Raw genomic sequence first — 21,980 nt, 5'->3', positions numbered from 1 at the left:
TTATGACCAAAATAACACTAACTGAACATTAAGCTACGCTGACCCAGGGACAACTTTTAGAAAGACTTAAAAACAAAGGAGAAAGAAAACTGAGCAGTGACATCAGAGGCTGCACAAGGCAAGGAAAATAGACTTCAACACTTTATCTAGGCAAGCCATTAAATAAACTAACAAAACCAGAATATCAACATGCCCTGGTTGTGGGGAAGGAGGCTAATAAGAATCCAAAATTGCTACAGTGTATTACCTAAAATGTCCAGTTTTTGACCAAAAATATATATATACATGGAAAGAAGCAGAATAGTGCAACCCTTGTACAGGAATAAAGAGAAAAAAGAAAGATTATGTGTGGGGCGGGCTAGGGGAATACAAACTGCTTTTGAGGGGGCACAGATGTGGAACTTAGGAAACGAAGACTTCAAAGCAGCTATTAGAAATATGTTTAAAGAACTAACGAAAACCATGTTTAAAGAAGTAAAAGAAAGTATGATAATGCTAATTTATCAAATGAGAGGCCAAAGTGGGCAGATCACCTGATGTCAGGAGTTTGAGACCAGTCTGGCCAACCTGGTGAGACACTGTCTACTAAAAATCCAAAATAATTGGGTATGGTGGCAGGCACCTGTAATCCCAGCTGCTCGGGAGACTGAGGCAGGAGAATCAAACCCAGGAGACAGAAGTTGCAGTAAGCTCAGATCGCACCACTGCTCTCTAGCCTGGGTGACAGAGTGAGACTCTGTCTCCAAAAAAAGAAAAAAAAATTATACAAAAAATTAAAAACTCTTGAGGTGAAAGTATAATAACAAATGAAAAATCTCCTAAAAGGGCTCAACTATATATTTGAGCTAGAAGAAAAAATAGTCAGTGATTGAACTTGATGGCACATCATCAGAAAGTATATAATCAGAAAAACAAGAAGAAAAAATGAGCAGATAATTAGAGACCTCTGAGATACCATTTGGAACACCAACATGTATGTAATGGAAGTTTTCAAAGAAGAGAAAAGGAAGAAAAAATAATCTAAGAAATAATAGCTGAAAACCTCCCAAATATGATTTTTAAAAATCAATCTATACCCTCAAGAAGTTCAATGAATTACAAGTAGGGAAAACAAAAAGCCATATCAAGACAAATTATACTCAAAATGTTGAAAGACAAAGTGAAAATCTTGAATGCAATAAGAGAAGTTATTCATCACACACAGAACTCCAATAATAGGAATATCTGACTTCTTATCAGAATTAATGAAGTCCACAAAGCAGTGAGATAACATAAAGTGCTTAAAGAAAAACCCAACAGCAAGAACCCAATACCCAGCAAAACTATCTTTCAAAAAGGAAGACAAAGTCACATTTCCAAATAAAGACTGAATTTGTTGTTAGCATACCTGTCTGACAATAATTACTAAGGAAAATTTTTTAATAAAAGGAAATGACACCAGACTACAATTTAAATCCATGTGAAAAAAAAAAAGTGCTGGCAAAGGTAACTATATATTAACTATAAAAAACAGCATAAGTATATATTTTATCTCCCTTCTTTTTAAAATTAAAAACAATATAAAATTATCTATAGGATATAAAGATATGTATTTGACAATAATAGCACAAATGAGGAGCAAGGAAAGGAAGCTGTAGTGGAACAAGGAAGTGGCATGAGACAGTAACTCAAATTCACAGGAAGAAATAAAGAGTAACAGAAGTAGTAAAAAAGATTAAAAGAAAAACTTTGTAAATATACTTTTTTCACAATTTTTAAAAAGATGTAAGATTGATATAAAGTAACAATAACGTTGAATTGTGTTTATAACATATACATGTGATATATATGACAGCACAAAGGATGTTATTAAATCTTATTTCTGATTCAGGAAGTAAGAGTGGAGCAAATGTTCTACATCTTACTGGAATCGAGTTATTATAAATCCAAAGCAGAGTCTAATAAATTGACATGTATATTGTAACCCCTAGAGCAACCACTAAGAAAAAAACAAAATTATTTTAAAAAATCAACAAATAAACATATACAAATAGCAAAATGGAAGAAGTAAATCCAATTATATCAATACCATTAAATGTGAATGAACTAAACAATGTAATCAAAAGGTAGACACTGTCAGACTGAATTGAAAAAAAAAAAAACTAATTTCACCTAGATTCAAAGATACAAATATCCAGAAGGGAAACGGAAAGGGAAAGAGGATGGGAAAAGATATGCCATGCAAACAATAACCACAAGAGATCTGGAGTAGTATACTAATATCAGACAAATAGACTTATGAAAAAGCATGAGACACAAAAAGGGACACTTTATAATAATGAAAGGGTTAATTCACTTGGAATATATAACATTCATAAACAGAGATGCACTCAACAACAGAGTCCCAGGATACCTGAAGCAAAAACTGACAGAAAAAGAAAAACATTAAAGAAAGTATCTTTCAATTCTACCAAAAAAAAAAAAAAAAAAAAAAAAAAACCACAAAGGTGCTAAGTAAATTGCTAGTTTGAGAAACACCACATTCTACCACACTACAATAATATTTGTAGATTTCAAGTTCACTTTGCATTGTTATATATGGACATCTCAAGCAATAAGTATGTTCCAATAATTTCTACACTTAAATCTTCTCATAGAAGTCTATTCATGCCAAAGGATTTTTAAATTTTTATAATTTCTTTTTATTCATTAAGGTAGGCAGCATGTCAAATTAAAATTTTTTAAAAAACTGTTTAATTCTTCTGTTGCTTACTACCAATGTAACTTTTCTCAAATTAGCTAATCTTTGTGGGTCTCAGTGTTCTTATCTTTAAAACGACATTGGTAGGGTGGTATCATCTGAGCTCCCTTCCACTTACAGTTCTGAGACTGGTGTTTTCACCATGAAAATGAACTATTTCACCAAGCTAATCATCAGGAAAGCCAGATTTCTAGAATCTAGATTTCTCCATCTGAGATGGTGAAATGTACCTCACTAGGGTAGAATTTCAGCTTCTAGAAAGACTTCTGAGAACTCTTAACATATGAACCATATGAACCTTGGTTCATATGGAATTCATAGGTTTAAGTTGGAGCACTTAATAAAGCATATTTTGATTTAAGGCATCATAAGTGGATTATGTTCAGGAGCACTTTCATTCCTCCTGTGTAGGTCGTACTATATCTTATGATATGATCTGCACTCCTAACATCTGCCATTGTCAGATGTCACAACTCGTATGTGAATTTCTTGTGAAAACCTGAGCCAGCCTAGGAATAGGAACAGTCTATGTCAAGTTGTACATGAATATTCAAGTACCTTAGAGAAACATTTAAAGACACAATTCCGACATTAAGGCTGGAAACAAAGCTATGTTTAAGATTTATTATATTTATGGATTTCTTAAGAAATTTCAAGTCCCTGAAAACTTAGTTTCCAGTTTAAGTGAAACCTTTTTACTGTTGCATGCTTACTAATGTGAATAGCTTTCTACATTAGTTTGTTGCCAGGTAGGAAAAACAATGGCACATTCAAGCTGAGTAAATTAAAGGAACTTAGTAAGGAACTATTACATGAGCTGGTTTTAGAAAACAAGGAATAGTGCAGTACCCCAGGACTGGAATCAATGGAGAGCAGTTACCAACCTATACCCAAATGGGAATATTTACCAGAACCCAGAGAGGGTAGCTGGGTAGGGTAAATAGAGAGGGATTAAGGAGCTGAGGCTTTGATAGAAGAATACAGACAAGCCTGGTGACCTGGCAGGAAGGAAGAAATAGATACCCTGTCTCATTCTCCTCTCTCCTTCCAATATCCTGCCAGTGCTTCCTATTGGCTAAACCAATTCAAGACCAAAGAGCACGATAACCCAAATGATGCCATCTACATTGGTCTGCATTCCAGAGTCCAGGATAATGTGGAGAAAAGGGAGTAGAGTAAATGTAGAGGGAAAAATGAAAAGGTCAGCAGTCCGGAAGATCCAAGGGTAAAATAGTAAAAACAATTGCAAAGTTGTTATTTCACCCAGGATCAGGACTGGGGGAGGCAAACAAGGTACCTAGGATGCAAAATCTAAGGAGGCAGTCACTCTCGGGCTCATAAAAATGCTCAGCACTTGCATGATCCTGAGAGACAGGATGTCTTCCTTGCCTCACTCTAGTCCTGGCTCTGATTCAACCCAGTGATGACTAAAAGTTGCTTGACACAGAATTTTAAAAGGGAATTAATTATCTTTTTTTTTTTTTGCATTAATTCAGTCAAAAATTTTTTTTAATTGTTTATTTCCTTAGGTTTTTGGGAAACAGGTGGTATTTGCTTACATGAGTAAGTTGTTTTGTGGTAATTTGTGAGATTTTGATGCACCCATCACCTGAGTAGTATACACTGGACCCAATTTATAGTCTTTTATCCCTCACCCACCTCCCAGCCTTTCCCCTGAGTCCCCAGTGTTTAATGTATCATTCATATGCTTTTTCATCCTCATAGCTTAGTTCCCACTTATGAGTGAGAACATACGATGTTTGGTTTTCCATTCCTGAGTTACTTCTCTTAGAATAATAGTTTCCAGTTCCATCCAGATTGCTGCAGATGCCACTAATTCCTTCCTTCTTTGTGGCTGAGTAGTAGAGAATGAATTATCTTTTAATCTGTAAGCATAAAAAGAACATTTTGTTTGAAAGATTTCAAAGTATGTCTTTTGAATTTTTCCCCAAGGACAGCAAATAACATACTAGCCATATATGAAGTATCCAGAGGCTAGTATGTGTAATGGCTTGACATTATTATTGAACCCTAGATTTTTATTATTTTGTGTGGGTATTCATTTATTCCAGCTGCACATTTTTTCACACTTTAGCATTTTTGAAGTCAAGTGTGTCTCATAATCAATGGTGTCACAAATATAATTAACAGCATTTTTCTTCTTAGATGTACGTAAAGTAATGGTATGCCTTATTAACTACATCTAGGTTTGATGAAACTTACTGTATGTACTTTGAAGATATATATGAGTGTAACAAATTTTTCATGTCCACCACAATATCTAGCATATACTAATGGTCTTGATATATTCTCAACCGGTATTTCATGAATGAATGAGTGGGTGAATTAGTGAGTGAAGGAGAGAATTAATGAAATAGTCTATCTGCCCTGCTTTTAGGATGTGGATAGTGTGGTGTCAGGAAAAATATCAGTTCATATACAATAGTTGTTTAAGCTTTCATCATGATCTCCTAGAATGATAGGCCAAAACAGCCTGAATGTTACATTAGCCACGAGCATCCAATTAACTTTCATTATGTCATTTTCTGCCAAATTAATGCTAATTCTGTTTCCATGCTGTGCACTTTCCGTAGTCTTCATAACAATTTCAGAACCTGTTTTACAACATATTCTTGCTACTCTTTTCCTCTTTGCCTTTCTCTTCTGCTATAAGACAGCTTCTTCCCCATAGTATTGTTGCCAATTTTCATTCACTTTCCTGATTTTAAACCATTGATTCCAAAATCAAGGTACAGTTTTCATTATAATTCTAGTGTTAACCACAAATTCTTTCCCTTTTAAAATTTTAAATATTTAATTTCTTTTTAACATAGTCATGCACACAAGCATGCACTTCAGCCCAATGGTTAATAGCAGACTTGACCAGAGAAAAACATTATTTTTCTAGTGATTTACTTTAATCCATCTCAGCAAGAAACTGAAATGATTTTCTTCTCTTTTTATGTGTCATGCAGTAGCAGCTTCCTTGCTTACCCATTGTCTTTCTGTCAGCTTTCCTTTTAAAATTAAGATATTTATTCATTTTTAGCAAAAACCAAGATAATGCATTATTAAGACATTTCTGACTTGATTCTCTTCTGGGACTACGGAAAAAGTTTTTTTCACTAAAGTAAAAATAGAAGTGAAATATAGACATATATGTGGGTGTACATATATGTGTGTGTGTGTATATATATATATACAACATCTGTGAATTAGTAGCATCTGGTCTTAATATGGTCTATAATATAATATGGTCTTACAGAATGTTAACTGCTCCAAATGAAAATAAGATTTCAGTTATTTGTAGAGATTGTAAATCAAATCTGCTTCCAATTGTGGGCTTAAACAACAGTTTTGGCAACCATTATATATCCCAAAGCTGTTTTAATTTTAATTTTAGTGATACATTAGTGTTGGTGAAACAATCTTCTTTGGCTATTTTTTCATGTTTTCAGTCCACGTGGTTAATAATTCTGTACCGTCTCCAGGATGTTGGTGATGGATAGCCTGAAGCAACAAATTTACTGGTGCAAAATTATTAAAGAAACCAATTGCAAGTGCTTTTTAATAGTTAATCTAAAGAAGTGGGTTATAAATTTTTCTTTTTTTGCTTTTAATAACTAAAATACATGGTGTTGTAATAACTTCAAATCCTCTTCCCAAACTCCATATGTTTTATATAATACATGAATATTACCTAGTGTAGATTCTACATATTAGCTGTTACTATAATAATGTTGTGTCTCCAGCTCCCTTTTCACCCGCTGCCTTCCTTCCATGCTTCATGGTGGAGATACCTCTGTTGACCTTAGGCTTTTGTTCCCATCTCTTTCTGCTCTCAGGAATAAGTCTGATTCACTTGTATCTGGTGTGAATACAAGCTCAAATATTACCTCTCCTAAGTCCTTGCCTTGTAAGGCCTAATCTTCAATGAGGAATGAAGAGTTTTATCCTGTGCTAAGGAAGTCTAGGCATTGGCAGTTAGCGAAAGTCCTGATTTGGGAGGCAGCTTTCTCAAAACATCTTATAAACCATCTTTCCCTATTAATATGCAAAGCTGATCTGGTGGTAAGGGAGTGGGGGCGGGGGGCAGTTCAGCATCAACCATTAGAATTTTATGTTTTGAATGAGTTGTGTTGTAGGTACATATCCATAAATTTTGCAAAGCTTTGTTTCCTTCTAAGGATTCTTTCCAAGATATCACTCCACAAAAATATTTGCTTTGGCTGGGTTAAATGTTATTTTGGATTATTGCATAGAGGAGTTTTACGGTTCTTTAAATATATTATATATATATTCCATGCATTCCCCCCTTATTGTCAAAATATACTTGTGATTTTGTAGATGATGTTCATGGGGAGAATATGCTCCTTGCATCAAGAGAACACATTCCCATTAAGGCTCCTTCCCTTCCAGGTTTCCCACTGAAGCCTGAGCACATCAAAGAGCAACAATGTGGAGACTCACCCTGAGATCTCACTGCTGACCCCGATGCACGCCAAGCATGGTCTTTAATGGCAAGCTGGGATTAGGCCACAGTTCTGCCTGGAGTTCCTCATAGCTTAGCGTTTCACTTGACAGTGAAAGTGAGGGAAGGAGATCCACTTCTGGCATTAGATCATTCTGTTTATTTAACTGTGAAATAACCACAGTGATTTTCAGGTTTTAGGTTTCCACTTCTTGCTCAGACCCCTGACAGCCTGGGATTTGTTTTTCAACCATTTATGGTTTCATACCAACATATAAAGCTGCTACAACTACTTCATATTCAGTAATAAAATGCCCCTCTTTTTTCCCATATAACTTGTTCAGTCTGACATTGTGAAGACTCCCCACCCAGTAACACTAGAATTTTAAAAAGCAAATCCACTTGAAAGGATGGCTTTTCTGGGGATGTGCATTTGACTCTGATAAATCCCTAATTGCCCAGGCAGGCCACCCAGAGTGAAGCCTTAGGGAAGAAAGGCCAGATGCCTTGATAAGCTATTACATCTGTCTTCCTAGCAAAGGGTGTCAGTATGCTTGCAGCTTAGGTCAAAAGAAATCAGTCTGTGTATTCATTTTCAATCTAGTTTCTAATGGACTCTTATCTGTAGCCTGAAATTAGCTTACATCTTGGCAGAACTAAGTACTCCAAACTCAAGGGAAGTTGTGCCAAACATAAAGCACAGGATGTAGATCTGCATTTGTGTCTGTGACATGTACTTGCTTATTCATGTTTATTTTTCAAAGAACATAATGTTTTCAGCACACTTACACACTCCAAACTGTATATCTAAATTGTCAGACACATGTAAACACCGGCCACACATTTTTATCTCTGCACCCAGAACATCCCCACTCTTAGTCTTTGCACTCCAAAACCTCCATCATAAACAAGCCTCCACTGGAATCAGAAATCACAAGGAAAATCACAGGTGAGGAAGGGTAAAACATAACTGTTTTGCTGGAAATCTTGACAGTTAAATCTTTTATTCAGGAGGCCTAAGTAGCAAAGACAACAATATCTATTAATACCACTACCACAACAAGAACAACAGCTACTGCTTCTAAGTATTTTCTAGGGGCCAGATCCTGTGCCAAGCCCCTTACGTGTATTATCCCACAACAGCCTATGACATACTTACCATTCCTATCTCCATTTTGTGGAAAAGGAAACCGAGGTACAGTTTCCTGCCTAAAGTCACACAAGGAAGTGATGGGAACAGCCAGTCAGAATGTCTAACTCCTAATGTTCATGCTCTGTGCCTCTTCTTAGCTGTTACCTAGTATTTTCAGTCAACTGTGTCAGCAAAGAGTTAAAGAGAGACCCGACCCTTCTTTAGTCTAGTCAACCCAACAGAGTTTCATGAAATCCATTCCATCTCCATAATCTCTAAGAGAAAAGTAAATGGCATATGGGCAACCTTGGAATACCAGGACAGGAATGGTGCATGAATCCTTGACCCAGCTGTTTTCAATTTGGTAGACAAGTCCCAGGGGTAGAAAAATTGACCTAGCAAAGCATATGAGTACCAGGCAATGACAGTGTGTCCATGCCGTGGTGGAAACCCAGAGGCGCACCACTGCTCTCAGCAGCATCCCAGCTCTGCATCTTCATCTCCTATGGGGGGGCTCACAATCATATCACATACTTCATGTCCCCAAATTATAGAACCCCCCTTTCTTCCTTCTTCTCCCTCTAACCCTTCTTAAATAAGATGTCCAAAGTGTCTTTAAATACTTGACATGCCACACCCTTCTCCAGCTTCTATGAATATTCCCAGTCCATTTATCTTGACCTTGAAGAACTCATTATCCCTTCCTTATTCTTAGACTTTACCTTTTGGTCAGAATCTCCACTTCAGACAAGCAACTAGACAAAACTCTGAGGGGGTTGCTATTTTTCTTGAGTTGATAACAATGTAGAGAGCTGACTCTGCTTCACTCACAATAGAAGTGCTCAGATCCAATCTTACTGACCCTGAGTTTCAGTTTTATCTTTCTAATAGGATGTCCCTTGGGGGAAATTCCCATGCACATGCTTCTCCTTCTTTAATATGGCTAATGGTAGGATGAACCATTCAAGTGTCTGGAGTAGAAACTCAGAAACACCTCAATACTTTCCTCCTCTTCTTCCCACAGTGAGCCTGTCATGTGCAATGGCCCTCACCACCCCTTCATGTATATATCTCTGAAATCTATCTCTTCTTTTCCACCACTGCTAACTTAGTTAGACCCTAATGAACTCTTGGTTGGACCGTTGCAATAGACTACTAAATGACCTCCATGCCTCCAGTTTCTTTTTTTTTTTTTCTTTTCTATCCCAACCTGAAGACAACCACCAGTTTCTTAATATCACAATGTATACTTCCAGTGATCTTTCTAAAACATAAATGTAATTATTTCACCCCGTACTGCCTACAGAGAAACAAAAAATGCTTTCCTAAGCATAGCACTCAAGATTCTTCATAATTTGGCCTTATGTTACTTTCTGGTGTCATCCAAAGCAACTCTGTTCACCTCCATGTTTATGACCCTCGTAGTCTAGCCATACAGAGTTATTTATGATGTTCCAACCTACTTTGTTCTCCTATGCCTTTGCCCACGCTGTGCCTGGAGTCCCCTTCCCTAAACTTCTCTCTTACCATTAAACTCATTCTCACTTTTCAGTGTCCATCTCCTCTATGAAACTTACCTAAATGCTCCATAGCTCATCTTGATTGGGCTCTTTGTTGGTGTGTTCAAATAATTAATGTACAATGCTTATCACACCATACTGTAGTTCTTTGCTTCCAATCTGTTTTTCCCATTAGATCTTGGGTCACTGATGGCAGGAATCCTATCATTGACCTTTATATCCTAGCGTCTGTCATTTATGGAAAAGCCACTCTTGTCTTTAACCTATATTGTATTTATGACTCAATTTAGGGTACATCCATTTCTCTAATAATAACAGCACTAACAAGGAGAGCATCAACTAATATTTCATGAGTGCTTCCTAGATGGCAGCCAATATTTTATATATTTTATTAACTCATTTCATCCTTATAATAGCTCATGAAATAGATACATGCTTATCCCCACTTATAGTTGGGAAAACTGAGATTTGCAAAGGTTAAGTAATTTGTCTCAAAGTTATGCAAGTAGTAAATAATGGAAGTGAAATTTGAATCCATGCAACCTGATTCCAGGGTCCAAATTCTTAACTACTGTGCCACACTTAAATTACAAAATGAACCAAAGTGAGTTTTTCCGCTTACTTTAGTTCATTTTCTTGTTTCCCAAATTGAAATTAAAATATTTGAATTATTAACTGTATTAATGTTGGTCTTACACAAGCTCTGGGATTATTTAGTCAAATAATACAGGGTACAGTCGCAGATGTTGGCCCCCAAGTGATATTCTCATGGCTACACAATAGTCCCCAAACCTCAGTGGGTATCTTTCAGACGCCTCCATTTCAAGCTGAATTTATGTGCTCAATATCCAGCCACTCTTCCCTTACTGAAAATGTCATTTTTTAGACTTTGCCATCAAAAGCAGGTCTTAGAGGAAATAATGTATCTTCCCCACCACCCAGGCCCTGTCAGCAGGGGGCTCAAAAGAATCAAAACTGCACCTAAGACTACTGGAATTCACAGGATGAAACTAAGCCCTAGTAGTATTTCAGTGCCTTTCAGAGGTGCTAAGTGATAAGAATCAGAGTGGAATTTGTTGGCTTTAATGGGAAAAGTGAGCCTTTTGTTAGTTACCTTGCTTTCCCTCTAAGAAAAACCCAACTTTGGGGCATTTTTTTTTAAACTATGGTTGGGTTTAAGAGCATCCCGAGATTTCAATATGTCTAATAAAACTCACCAAAGAATGGAAGCACAATAGGAAGGGAGGGTGCATTATGGTGCACAAGAGATGTGTTGTGCTCTGAAAATGGAGCTTGATGCTCGTTGTAAATGAGGAACCCGGAGTGAGATGTATGAGGGCACAGCTGGGAATATGTGCGAAGCTTGCCTTCATTTCCATTTGAATACCATAGAGGCAGCACTCAACTTGCTTAAAATTAAAAGGTACATCAGGAATGCAAAACATCATATAAAATTTTAACCAGCCTTTTTAGTTGCTTTCTAATTCTTTACTGGTTCTTTATTTCCCTATATTTTTTCTATATTTTTTCCTCTATATTTTCTTGGGCTGTGTGGTTATTTATCCCTCCACCCTCGGCTCACCTTTTCTAAGGCTGCATGCACCTTTACAATTATTTATCCACCGCGGTCACCTATTCTTTATAATAATGTACTTCTTTCTCTTTCTTTCCTTTTCACCTTCCTTTTGTTTGCTTGCTTTCTGCTCAGCTCCTCCCTTTTTCTTCTTTCTCCTTGCTCCTCAGACACCATCTTTTCCTTCTTTGTGGCCTTGTTACCCTAACTAGTCTACCAATAAATTATAAATAATTCAAAACCAGGCGAGGCACAATGGCTCACACCTGTAATCCCAACACTTTGGGAAGCCAAGGTGGATGGATCACTTGAGCCCAGCACTTCGAGACTAGCCTGGGCAACATGGCAAAACCCTATCTCTACTGAAAATTCAAAAATTAGCTGGATGTAGTGGCACACACCTGTAATCTCAGCTACTCGGGAGGCTAAGGCAAAAGAATCACTTGAACCCAGGAGGTAGAGGTTGCAGTGAACCAAGAACATACCACTGTACTCCAGCCTGGGTGACAGAACGAAACTGTGTCTCAAAAACAAAAGAAATAAATTTAAAAAAAAATCAAAACCTAGGAAACTTGGCCCTCTTTAAACAGAAACAATGTTTTGCTATGAGACCAGAAATCCTTGCTATACACTAGCTGCTCCCTGTGGCTCAGTTGTGGTTGTTGCTATATATTCAAAGGTTGCCCAGTGCAGAAACAAGTACTAGGAGGGCTTATCTCTGAAAGTAATAAGTAACTGAGCTCTGGCCCCACTGATAAGTACTGAAAAATAATAATATCAATAATAGCTGCTAACATTCTTAAAAGCTTACTATATAACAGGTCCTAAATTTTCTCATTTAGTCCTCACCACAACCCTGTGAAATGGGTTCTCTAATTATCCCCATTGTACTAGTGAAGAAACCAAGATGGAGACAGAGTGAGTGACACAGGTCCCAAAACAAGTGAGAAGCAGAGCCACATTTCTCAACCCAGGCAGTCTGGCTACAAACCATCCTCTTGACAGCTGGGTTTCACTGACCCTTCAACAACTACAGGGTAATCATGAAGGCCAGATTCCAACTAGGGCCAATGTATACTGTAGAGCTTGCCCTGCATGGTTGGGTATAACCAGACAGGTGAGCAAAGAGTGAGCCAGGGTTGCCACAGACAAAACAAGGTGATCTCTGGTGCCCAGAAGGGATTCTGTTTGGGAGCAGAGAGTAGAGTTGGAGGAGTACAGCTACTTCACTCCAAGTCTCAGTAACTTCTAGTGATGGGAGATCTGAGACCTAGGAAGGGCATCGTGGTGGATGGGCCAGGATGGTGATCAGACAGAAGGGAGGACAGTGCTTGGAGTTCAGGCAGGGTATCTCACAAGTTCAGTGGTAGCCAGCATGGCCCAAAATACCAGCCTGGAGTTTGGAGGGAGGGGGTCCAGTCCATGGGAGAGAAACTGGCAGATTACCGTTTGGCCAGAGCTCAGGGACTGTATTTGGTACCAGGGCTCAGAAACAAGGACGAGTCCAGTTACCGAACCCAGGACATTGTCCAGGTCAGATGAGCAGAAAGGGTAGCTAGCTTAACATTGAGGGAGAGGTGCTAAAGACCCTTGGATGTCACCTAAGGAGGTTGGACTTCATACTGTGATCTCACCTAGGGGGCTGCTATATACATGTAACACCACAATCTGGGATGATATTATGTCTTCTTTCTAATAACCTCTCAAAAACTCATTATGTATAAATGATCTTTTGTGCACAAAAGTGGATGTTCATGCATTAAAAAGGGCTGTAAAAAGTTTTTGAAAGTGAGTGGATACATGGTTAACCCTAAAATAACATCAGTTTCATATTCTGACTTGCTTTCTTGAAGAGAGTAAGAGATACAGATGTAGTTGGCATGTTTGCATACCCCCGGGATGCTGTGTGAAGGTGCCATGCATGTCTATGTCAGCTTATATATCACAAACGAGAAAAGGCAGAAAATTGCCCTCCAAGGCAATGGAAGTTGGTCTGAGGGTGTGCAAGAGTATTATAAGAACAATTGTGTGTGATTGTAAGTCCTCCTATAATATTTGAATTAGATAGATAGGTAGATAGCTAGATAGATAGATAGATAAATAGATAGATAGATAGATAGATAGATAGATAGATAGATAGATAGATAGATAGATAAAATAAAAATAAATTTGTCAGGGTTAGTCCTACAATAAATTAAAAGGGGTGGGGGTCATAGGGACAATATGTTGACATATTGTCACAGCCAGGAAAAATAAAGGCAATCTAACTGGCAGATACGAGAATTAAAAAAAATGACAGTAGCCAGGGACCATTTATTGTGGTCATAAAAAGGTTCATACACCTCTCGGAAATCGTTGTAATGCAGCAAGTGTTAGACTTTATGGGACCAGTTGCAATATTGAGTCCCCAGTTAAGATTAGAATATCCCCCTTACACCCTATTTAAGGAGGCAGGTAGCCAAGAAACATATATTAGCCAGATTTTCATCAAAAGTACCTAATATCACAAGTGAAAGAAGGCATTGTTTCCTTCATGGCACTTAAGCTGTGGTACATTTTTTATATTATCCTCATTGAACCTCCCAAACTGTATGCCCTGTGCAGGCGAGGACCATGTTCACCCTGGCTTCCCCAGGAGGGAAGCACCTTTCATGGAGGTTGACTTTCCTCAAGCCACTTGTGGCATTTGTCCTGCTCTGGACCTGCCCTGAGATGAGATGTGGGAGGAGGTACAGGCTTCTTCCCAATCAGGCCTCTGAGATGCCTTCCACTGAGTCCCCATCAACTGAAAGAATTTCATCCACTTCCTCCGCCCCATCTAGCTGTGCAGGAATGTCTTCTGTGATTGCTGCTGTGAAGAAAAGCTTTCACTTTAGTGAAAGGCCTCAGTACTGCCTCAAACGTTAAATGTTGGGCTTCTTGTAAAATTCTATTTTTGTCCTCTCCAGGTTTCTAGACAGAGACCTAGGAAAAGGCCCTAAGCAGATACAGTGGTGGGAGCCCCATGACCCTCATTTCAGTTCACTGCCAACCTGGGTGCCCAGCAGCTTCGTCCGTGAGATCTGGGCTTATCCAGCAATGAAGCCTCTAGGGAGCAGCCAGCACCTGCCGGAGGGCTCTAATCCACCACACAGCTGTGAAAGTGGCCTAGCCCCGTAAGAGAAGTGGGCTGGGAGCCTCCACACCTGGGTTCCACTGTCAGAGCCAGGCCATCCCCACCCCTCTCTACACTGCTGTTCTCCCCTCTTCCCTTCGTCCCTTGGTCCCTTCCCCTCTCCTTTCTCCTCCCTCCTTCCCCTTTCCTTTCTCCTCCCTGACATCCTTTCCCTCTCTCCTCCCCTTTCCTTTCTTGTTACTTCTCAGATGACATAGATCAAATTGCTCGTTTTCCTACTCCAAGAAGCAAAGGTTCCTCCCCTCCAGAGGCTCTTCCCAGTGCCCTAAAGGCAAAAACTTCAGCACAGAATAAATAGCTATGAATTTGCCCCCCTTGGTTAGAGAGACGGGGCTATTCATGTCCACAAGACACTTACCTGTGAAGAATCAGAAGTATTTTAAACAGGTGGGACTTTACTGTTACTGTTCTCCTTATAAAGAGTTACACATTTGCTTGACTGGAGGCTTCTCACGTGGCTTTGCTTCCCCCACCCCAACAGCAGGCCTGGAAGATGATTACAGAGGTGTTTATGATGAACAAGAGTTGAAGAAAAGTCCCTAAATGTCTAGCAAATGTGGATTCACAGGAAGGACTCTGGTGGAGCTTGGGCCAGACCTCTCCCCAGCCCTCCCACCCTGCCCCACTCCAGCTGAAGCAGGCAGAGGGACGCTCCCTGGAAACAGGAAGTTTGAGTTTCAGGGCCCCTCACTTGGTCTGGCCCTCCAAGGCCTTGGGAAGATCCCCAGTACTGTGTTCCCATGGTCTCATATTTTTGTAAGATTTGCAAAAAAATACATAGTTTCAACACAGTTGGGTTCAACTGCTGTTTCTTTCCACTACAGCTGCCTTTTCCTCATACTTCTCCTCTGATCAGATGGTATTGGAATAGCTGTGGGCATTTGGGGGATCCAACTAAGGGGAAACTGAATTGAGAGTGAATTTAGTTTAGATTGAATGGGATACATTCGTGTGGGCTGCAGTCACTTCTGTGCATGGCTAAGCCACTGCTGTCCACCCCAGAGTAGGAATGGCTTACAGGAATAATGCACAAGTCTGAATTAAATATAAACGTGTCCTATGGTGCCTGGCATCAGAAGTCTGTGGGTAGTGAAGGAAAAACAAGGTTTGAGATGCATTGAGCCAGGCTGGAGACTCTGTTGAAAATTCTTCTAATCATGAGATATATAAAATGCAGTTTTCATTGATGCCTCATCAAAATGGAAATTCAGGAATATATTCAATGACAAAGCATGTACACTGATAAGTACACTGTGCATTGCTTATGGGAATTGCATAAAATAAAATTTATCAGAAATCTTGCATTTGCGGGACCTTACCCTGTAGCAGTGAGGCACATAGCAAGCATGTCTGTGTGTAAGAAATCGTGCCTTAATGCCTTCCAACTATCAACAATTTTTATCAGTCTTGCTAGAGGAAAGACTGCCTTATCTTTTTATTCTCTAATACAAAATCATTATCATATAAAGAGAGGAGCAAAGTTAGGAGGCAAAAATTCCAGAAGAAAGTTATTTTAGCAGTGTGTCAGACAGTTAATTAATTAAAATGTTTTGTGTTTGTCCTGGGCTTTGAGAGGTCTATTGCAGTTGCCAGCTTTAAAAACATAGTAATTTTTTTGTGACTTATCCTTCTGAAGAGTCACTTTCACTCCCAATTTTGTATTTATATTTTTGTATTATTTTCCTTAAAGAGAGAGCCCCCAAACTGTATACGCCTCAGACTCCACAGTCTGAATCCTCCCTATGGGGAAGTCTCTAGAAAAACGTTCTGTTTACTCTGCCTCAGGAAACACTGCTCCAGGCTGGACACACACATTCCCAGGACATTTTGGTCAATGGGTGGTTGCCGAGGTACCAGGCCATCTTCTCTCCAGAATGTGTGTTTTTGGGGCTATGGAGGTCTTTTTCCTGATGGCTGCTATCCTAGGTTTCAGGGATGCTTACCTTGCCAGGAAAGACAGTAGTGAAGAGCTGCTGTTGATGCTTAACTTCTCCAGCATCCTGAGGCCCAGCTGTTCAAGTTCTTAGTTTGGTATAAATCTGAGGTTCTTTTGATTCAAGAAGAGGTAGGATAGTTTTCTGCCAAATCTTTTCTCAGATATACATTTTGTTTGGGTTAGGTCATCTGACACGCAAGACTGTCTCATTCCTTCTGCAGCAGGGGATTGACCAGTTTTCGGTTTTCTTTAACAGAGTTGGCGTGGACCTGGATGAAAATTTGAAGGAGGATCCCTCCTCACAGCACCAGGCAAGTCAAAGAAACCAATGCACAGAATATAGAGATATGATTGTTCTGTTCCATAGGCTGTTCCATGTTTGTCCAGCATGTGACCAAGGAGCTATTTCTAAATGGAGCTTCCTCTGCTGATAAAACAAATGAGATTACAATAAAATACAAGGGAATTCAGGGTGTTGATAACTTCTAGCATATGAATGCTTAGAACTAGCATGTACTTGCAAGCCTCTCTATGGCAGCACGAAGCCTGAAAACTTTACAAAGTACAAGCAATACCATGATGGCTCTTAGAATGAGGCACTCCATAGTTAAAATCCCTACCCAGCAACTTGCTAGCTAGCTGACTCAGTGAAATTTACACTAAGTATGTCCAATGCATGTTGCACAAACAACAAATTGACTTATTTCTCCTAGACGGCTTCTCATCCGGTCTGAGGCCCAAGAAACTGTCTAGGTGATCCATTCCTGACTTAATTGAACAACAATTATCTACAGAGACCTGAAAATCCTTTGGGGTAATTGTTTAGAACAATGAGCTCTTCCCTCATATATTAGTTCGTTCTCACAATGCTGATGAAGACATACCCAAGACTGGGTAATTTATACAGGAAAATGGTTTAATGGACTTACAGTTCCACATGGCTGGGGAGGCCTCACAATCAGGGCAGAAGGCAAGGGGAAGCAAGTCACATCTTACGTGGATGGCGGCAGTCAAAGAGAGAGCTTGTGCAGGGAAACTGTTTTTAAAACCATCAGATCTAGTGAGACCCATTCACTCTCACAAGAACAGCATGGGAAAGACCCGTCACCATAATTCAACTACCTCCCACCAGGTTCCTCCCACAGCACATGGGAATTTTGGGAGTTATAATTCAAGATGAGGTTTGGGTGGGAACATAGCCAAACCATATCACCTCAAGTAGGGGAAATGCATTCTCCAAACTGAATTTGAACCAAACGTCAAAGTAGAATCTATCATTGTCGGTTTTGCACTAGCCATTTTAAACTCAGTACTTGACACAAATAAGCAAATGCAGGGAAATTTTACACCTTTTTGCTGAAATTAGAAGTAGACAGACATAGATGTAATAGGAGAATATCATAAATAAGTGATATTACTTAATGAATTGTGTTATGAGCATATTTGTATTCTAAGGGACTCCCTCTCTTTTATTTCATGCTTATTTTTCCAATAATGCCATCAATGAGGCACAATTGGTGAGTTTTCCTGGGCAAGACACTGCTTTCCTGGCACACACAGATGAGACAAAGAAAGGAGCCTGTGCTCTGCGGAAAAGGCTGGGAAATTAAGTTGGTGATGATCCTGGCTTTCATGTACTTTGAGGTTTTTTGTCACATGTGTTCCAAGGCCAGGCAGTTTCCACAGACTCCATTGTCCAGGAAACACACCTAACTGCAGGATGGAGCACAGCAGGGGTGCCCAAAGCACTGGGATTAGAGCCAGCCTGGTGACCTTAGAAAGGAGATCAAAGCCCATCTCCTTACACTGGTGGGCTATAATGAATAGTCAGTAATGTCTGGTGGTGGCTGATTTTTAAAAAGCATTTTCATCTTGTATCAGTCAAATAATTCATTCTCCTACCTTCAAGCAAAACTTTTATCTAAATTTTGTCCTTCTTGCATACCTTTTTCTTTAAAAGAAGAAAAGACACAATTATAAAATTCATCAAATAAAATTCTCTATCTTCTAAATGCCTAATATTCTACAATCATATATACCATTATTGGTAAAAATTTCCTACTAGCCTAAATGCTTTCTTTTATAATTTAAATGTATTTTATTTTATCTCATTCATGTGACACTTTAAAACAAAGTTCATTATTAAATCAGTAACAACTCTTACCTGAAGATATTGTAGCAATAAAAGTCACTTTTTTATTAGAGAAATAGGATAGCATAACATAGAACAGTGAAAACCCTGTGATATTTAGGGTCTTGGGCAAGGTGTTTACGCCTTTGGGTCTCAGTTTCCCTCTCTATAAAATGTAAATGATAACGTCTACCTCTCCAGGCTGTTATTTATGATAAGGAAAATTGGGTTTATGAAAATGACCCAACTTAATGAAGCTAAACCCATCTCATTTTATGAATGATTGGAGACAGCTTAAACCACCACATATAATAATAGTAAAATATTTTTATAGAATTTTAAAAATCAGTAAAAAATATTAATAAGAGCAGATAGTCAAAACTAGAGGGGTAAAAAGAATCATGAATAAGCAGATCATAAGGACTTATATACTTGCTGTAGTCAAACCATAAGTAAGCTTTCTGATGGCCAAAGGGGAAATAAAGAAATAATAATTGGTAATTTATTAAATTCATATCATTAGAAGGAAAAATCATACCCTCTCCTCAAGTGATACAAAACATCACTATGTTTTTAAAGAAATCTCTCACTTGGGGCCTCCTGTAGAGGACACATAAAGCACTATCTAAATGTTAAGTAAGTAGCATTATCATTGGCATGGCTCTTCCTGAACTGCTGCTACCTACAAATTATTTTATTTTTAAGAAGTATCCTATAAGTGTTCTTATTCATGATAATGTTTGATTACCAAAGAAGTTACATTTCAGAAAGAGGTTTTCTCCACATATTGGGATAATTCTTATCTTCAGTATCAAGTACAGGAAACAGTGGGCTCTGATGGGAGGTAACAAGCTATAGTGTCCGCACAGCTGCCACTGAACCTGGACCATTTTTTGGTACTTTCCAAACTGTCAAGAACCTCTCTGCTCTCATTTTGCCTGGCAACACCTGTCTTATTATCAACATCTCTTGCTCTGTTGGATTATATAATGTAACCCCAATTCTTAGGAGGATTGTATGTTTCCCCATGATTTGCATTTATTAAACTGGGTTTGCATTAACAAATAGGTTAATCCTTGTAATGGGCAGGCTTAATATATAAACAAAAGACCCTTCTTACTTACCAAAAGCTAAAAATTTTGCAGGTAGTTATAGTTGTTACTGATTATACACTCTCAAAATCAAGAATAAACTATATAATTATATATATTTAAAATTATATATATTAATATGTTTTTAAATTTTTTCTTTGTTCTCTGTTGTGGAAAGTAAAATAACTTTTGGGAATGTGAACTTGTAGCTGTGGCTAACTACTAATGTCACAACTTTCCTTTTTGCCATACAATATGTTTAGAATGTGAATGGTGTTACATGATTATTTGCACCAGGCACAAAAGCTTTAGAAAGCATGTTCCATATGCAGATATTACACTCTGGATGTATACTTCATGCAAACGTGCTAATCTGAGAACTGGAAGATATTGCAGTTGTGAATTTCATGCCTCTTAAACGTGAAAAACAAAACCCTCAGGTAGCCTCCCACACAACAGGAAGTTTCCCTTGTAATTGACTCCTTGTACTTGAAAGCACACCTTTTCAGAGTAGGTGATTGTCACTGGAGCACCATACTTGCCTTCAGTCTTTTAATAGAAAACTCCTGCTACTCAAGGGAGGCTGCCAGTATTGCTTCTCTTTTTCCCTTTTGCCATTTGATCGTACTCATTCCCATATTCTTTGGGCACTAGCTATTATTCTTAACACTGCTCTAAGCACCTAATACGCGTTTGCTCACTTAATTTCCAAGATAACCCTGAGTGGGTACTATAATTATCTGCATTTTACAAATAAGGAAATTGTACACAGAGACAAAACTTGCCCAAGAACACACAGAAGGGAGAGGTGGAATTTGAACCCGGACAGTTTGGTTCCAGAGTTTCCACTTAACTGGGATGCATGCATATATTCATTCATTTACTCATACAAGTAATTCTTGGTACCCACTCCTATGGCACTAACCTAGATGTGAGGATTCAGGAGTTACCAATTCAAAGTTGTCTTCCTCCCGAGTATATACTGTAATGGGGGACACTGATCAGAGAAAGGTAAACTACATTCTGTGCTTTCAAAGCATGATCACAATAAAGCAGGTCAGAGGATAGAGAACAGGGGAGGAGGCTTCTTGGTCAGGGTGGAAGTGGCATTTGATCAGAGGCCAAATGATGTGTGGAAGAAACAATCCATGTGAGAAGGGGTTGAGGAGAGGTGGTCTGGCAGAGGCTACAGAAGTATGGAGGCACTGGAGTCACAATGGGTTATGGTGTGCACAAAAGCAGCAGGAAGGCCAGCATGGCTGGAGCTGAGTAAGCAGGGTGGGAGCGGATGGAGAAAAAGTGGGAAAAACAGACAGGGGCAGGGGCCAGTCCATTGCCCATGGTGTTAGGTTTGAGTTTTTTTCTAATGTGATAGACTCCCTTGATGGTTTGGTTTGGAGCTTGAAAGTAATAGAATTAGCCCATTAAAAAAAAATGTCTCCCCATTCCACCCTGCCAGCTGTTATGATGAGGATAATTTTCATCTTTTTACATGCAATTTCATTTTCTAACACTATGCTTGTTTCTCTATGGTTTCTCGATGTTACCTTCCAAATTTCTTTTGTTTCTGAAAGTCCCTTCATGGAAATTCTGGTTTGGGTTGTCCTTTATTCTTGTGTGTAACCTGGGTGGATCAGTTCTGGTCACTGCAGCACATGAAAGTGAGCAGAGCTGAGAAAGGTCTGAAGAAGGGCAACTTCAATAACTGACAGAGGGACCTGCTGTCAGAGCAACGGGGATTAAAAGGATTAGGATTTTTCCATCAGAAAGACTAGAACGAAGAAGGGATACAACAAAGTATCTGTAAACATATGAAAGGTGTAAAGCGAATGAAGACTTGTTTGCTAACTCCCAGAAAACCATAACCTGGAATACCTTTGAAGCCTGGAAGAGGCCATGGGTGAATAATAGAAGTATTTGTTCTTCTGCACAATTGATAGTTCTTATTCACAGCCATCCAGAGTTGCAAGACTTGGAAATATAAGTAGGTTCAAGAAGGGAAGAGATTAATTTAGTAGATACTGGGGTCATCATGGTCATTAAATAAAATTTTTCTTTGTGAATATTTTCAAATGTTCCTAATAAACAGATAATAATGAATCTCAACATACCCATCCCCTAAATTTAACAATTGTCAACATTTTCCATACTTTTTTCGTTTATTGCTCCTATGCTGTTGGAGTTAGTCTCATAGAATGTAAATTTCACACT

General features: G+C 38.7%; 1 protein-coding gene and 1 long non-coding RNA gene across 2 annotated transcripts in view; one reads left to right on the top strand and one right to left on the bottom strand.

Moving 5' to 3' along the window:
• LOC105470011 (solute carrier family 9 member A9) overlaps positions 1 to 21,980 on the top strand; it is a 593,531-nt gene that overhangs the window by 457,353 nt on the left and 114,198 nt on the right. The window contains exon 13 of the mRNA XM_011721703.2: positions 16,804 to 16,858. Within this exon, the coding sequence (XP_011720005.2) occupies positions 16,804 to 16,858 (55 nt within the window). The remainder of the gene's footprint in view (positions 1 to 16,803; positions 16,859 to 21,980) is intronic.
• On the bottom strand, positions 2,577 to 18,311 carry LOC105470010 (uncharacterized). Its single transcript, XR_980193.2, has 4 exons — positions 16,555 to 18,311; positions 14,970 to 15,097; positions 7,211 to 7,378; positions 2,577 to 4,626 (listed from the first exon to the last, which is right to left on the bottom strand). It is a non-coding gene; the product is annotated as an uncharacterized lncRNA (long non-coding RNA).

This window comes from Macaca nemestrina, chromosome 2, assembly GCF_043159975.1.
Source record: "Macaca nemestrina isolate mMacNem1 chromosome 2, mMacNem.hap1, whole genome shotgun sequence".
In the NCBI taxonomy this organism is placed as follows: domain Eukaryota; kingdom Metazoa; phylum Chordata; class Mammalia; order Primates; family Cercopithecidae; genus Macaca; species Macaca nemestrina.
This window is presented reverse-complemented; position numbering and strand designations above follow the sequence as displayed.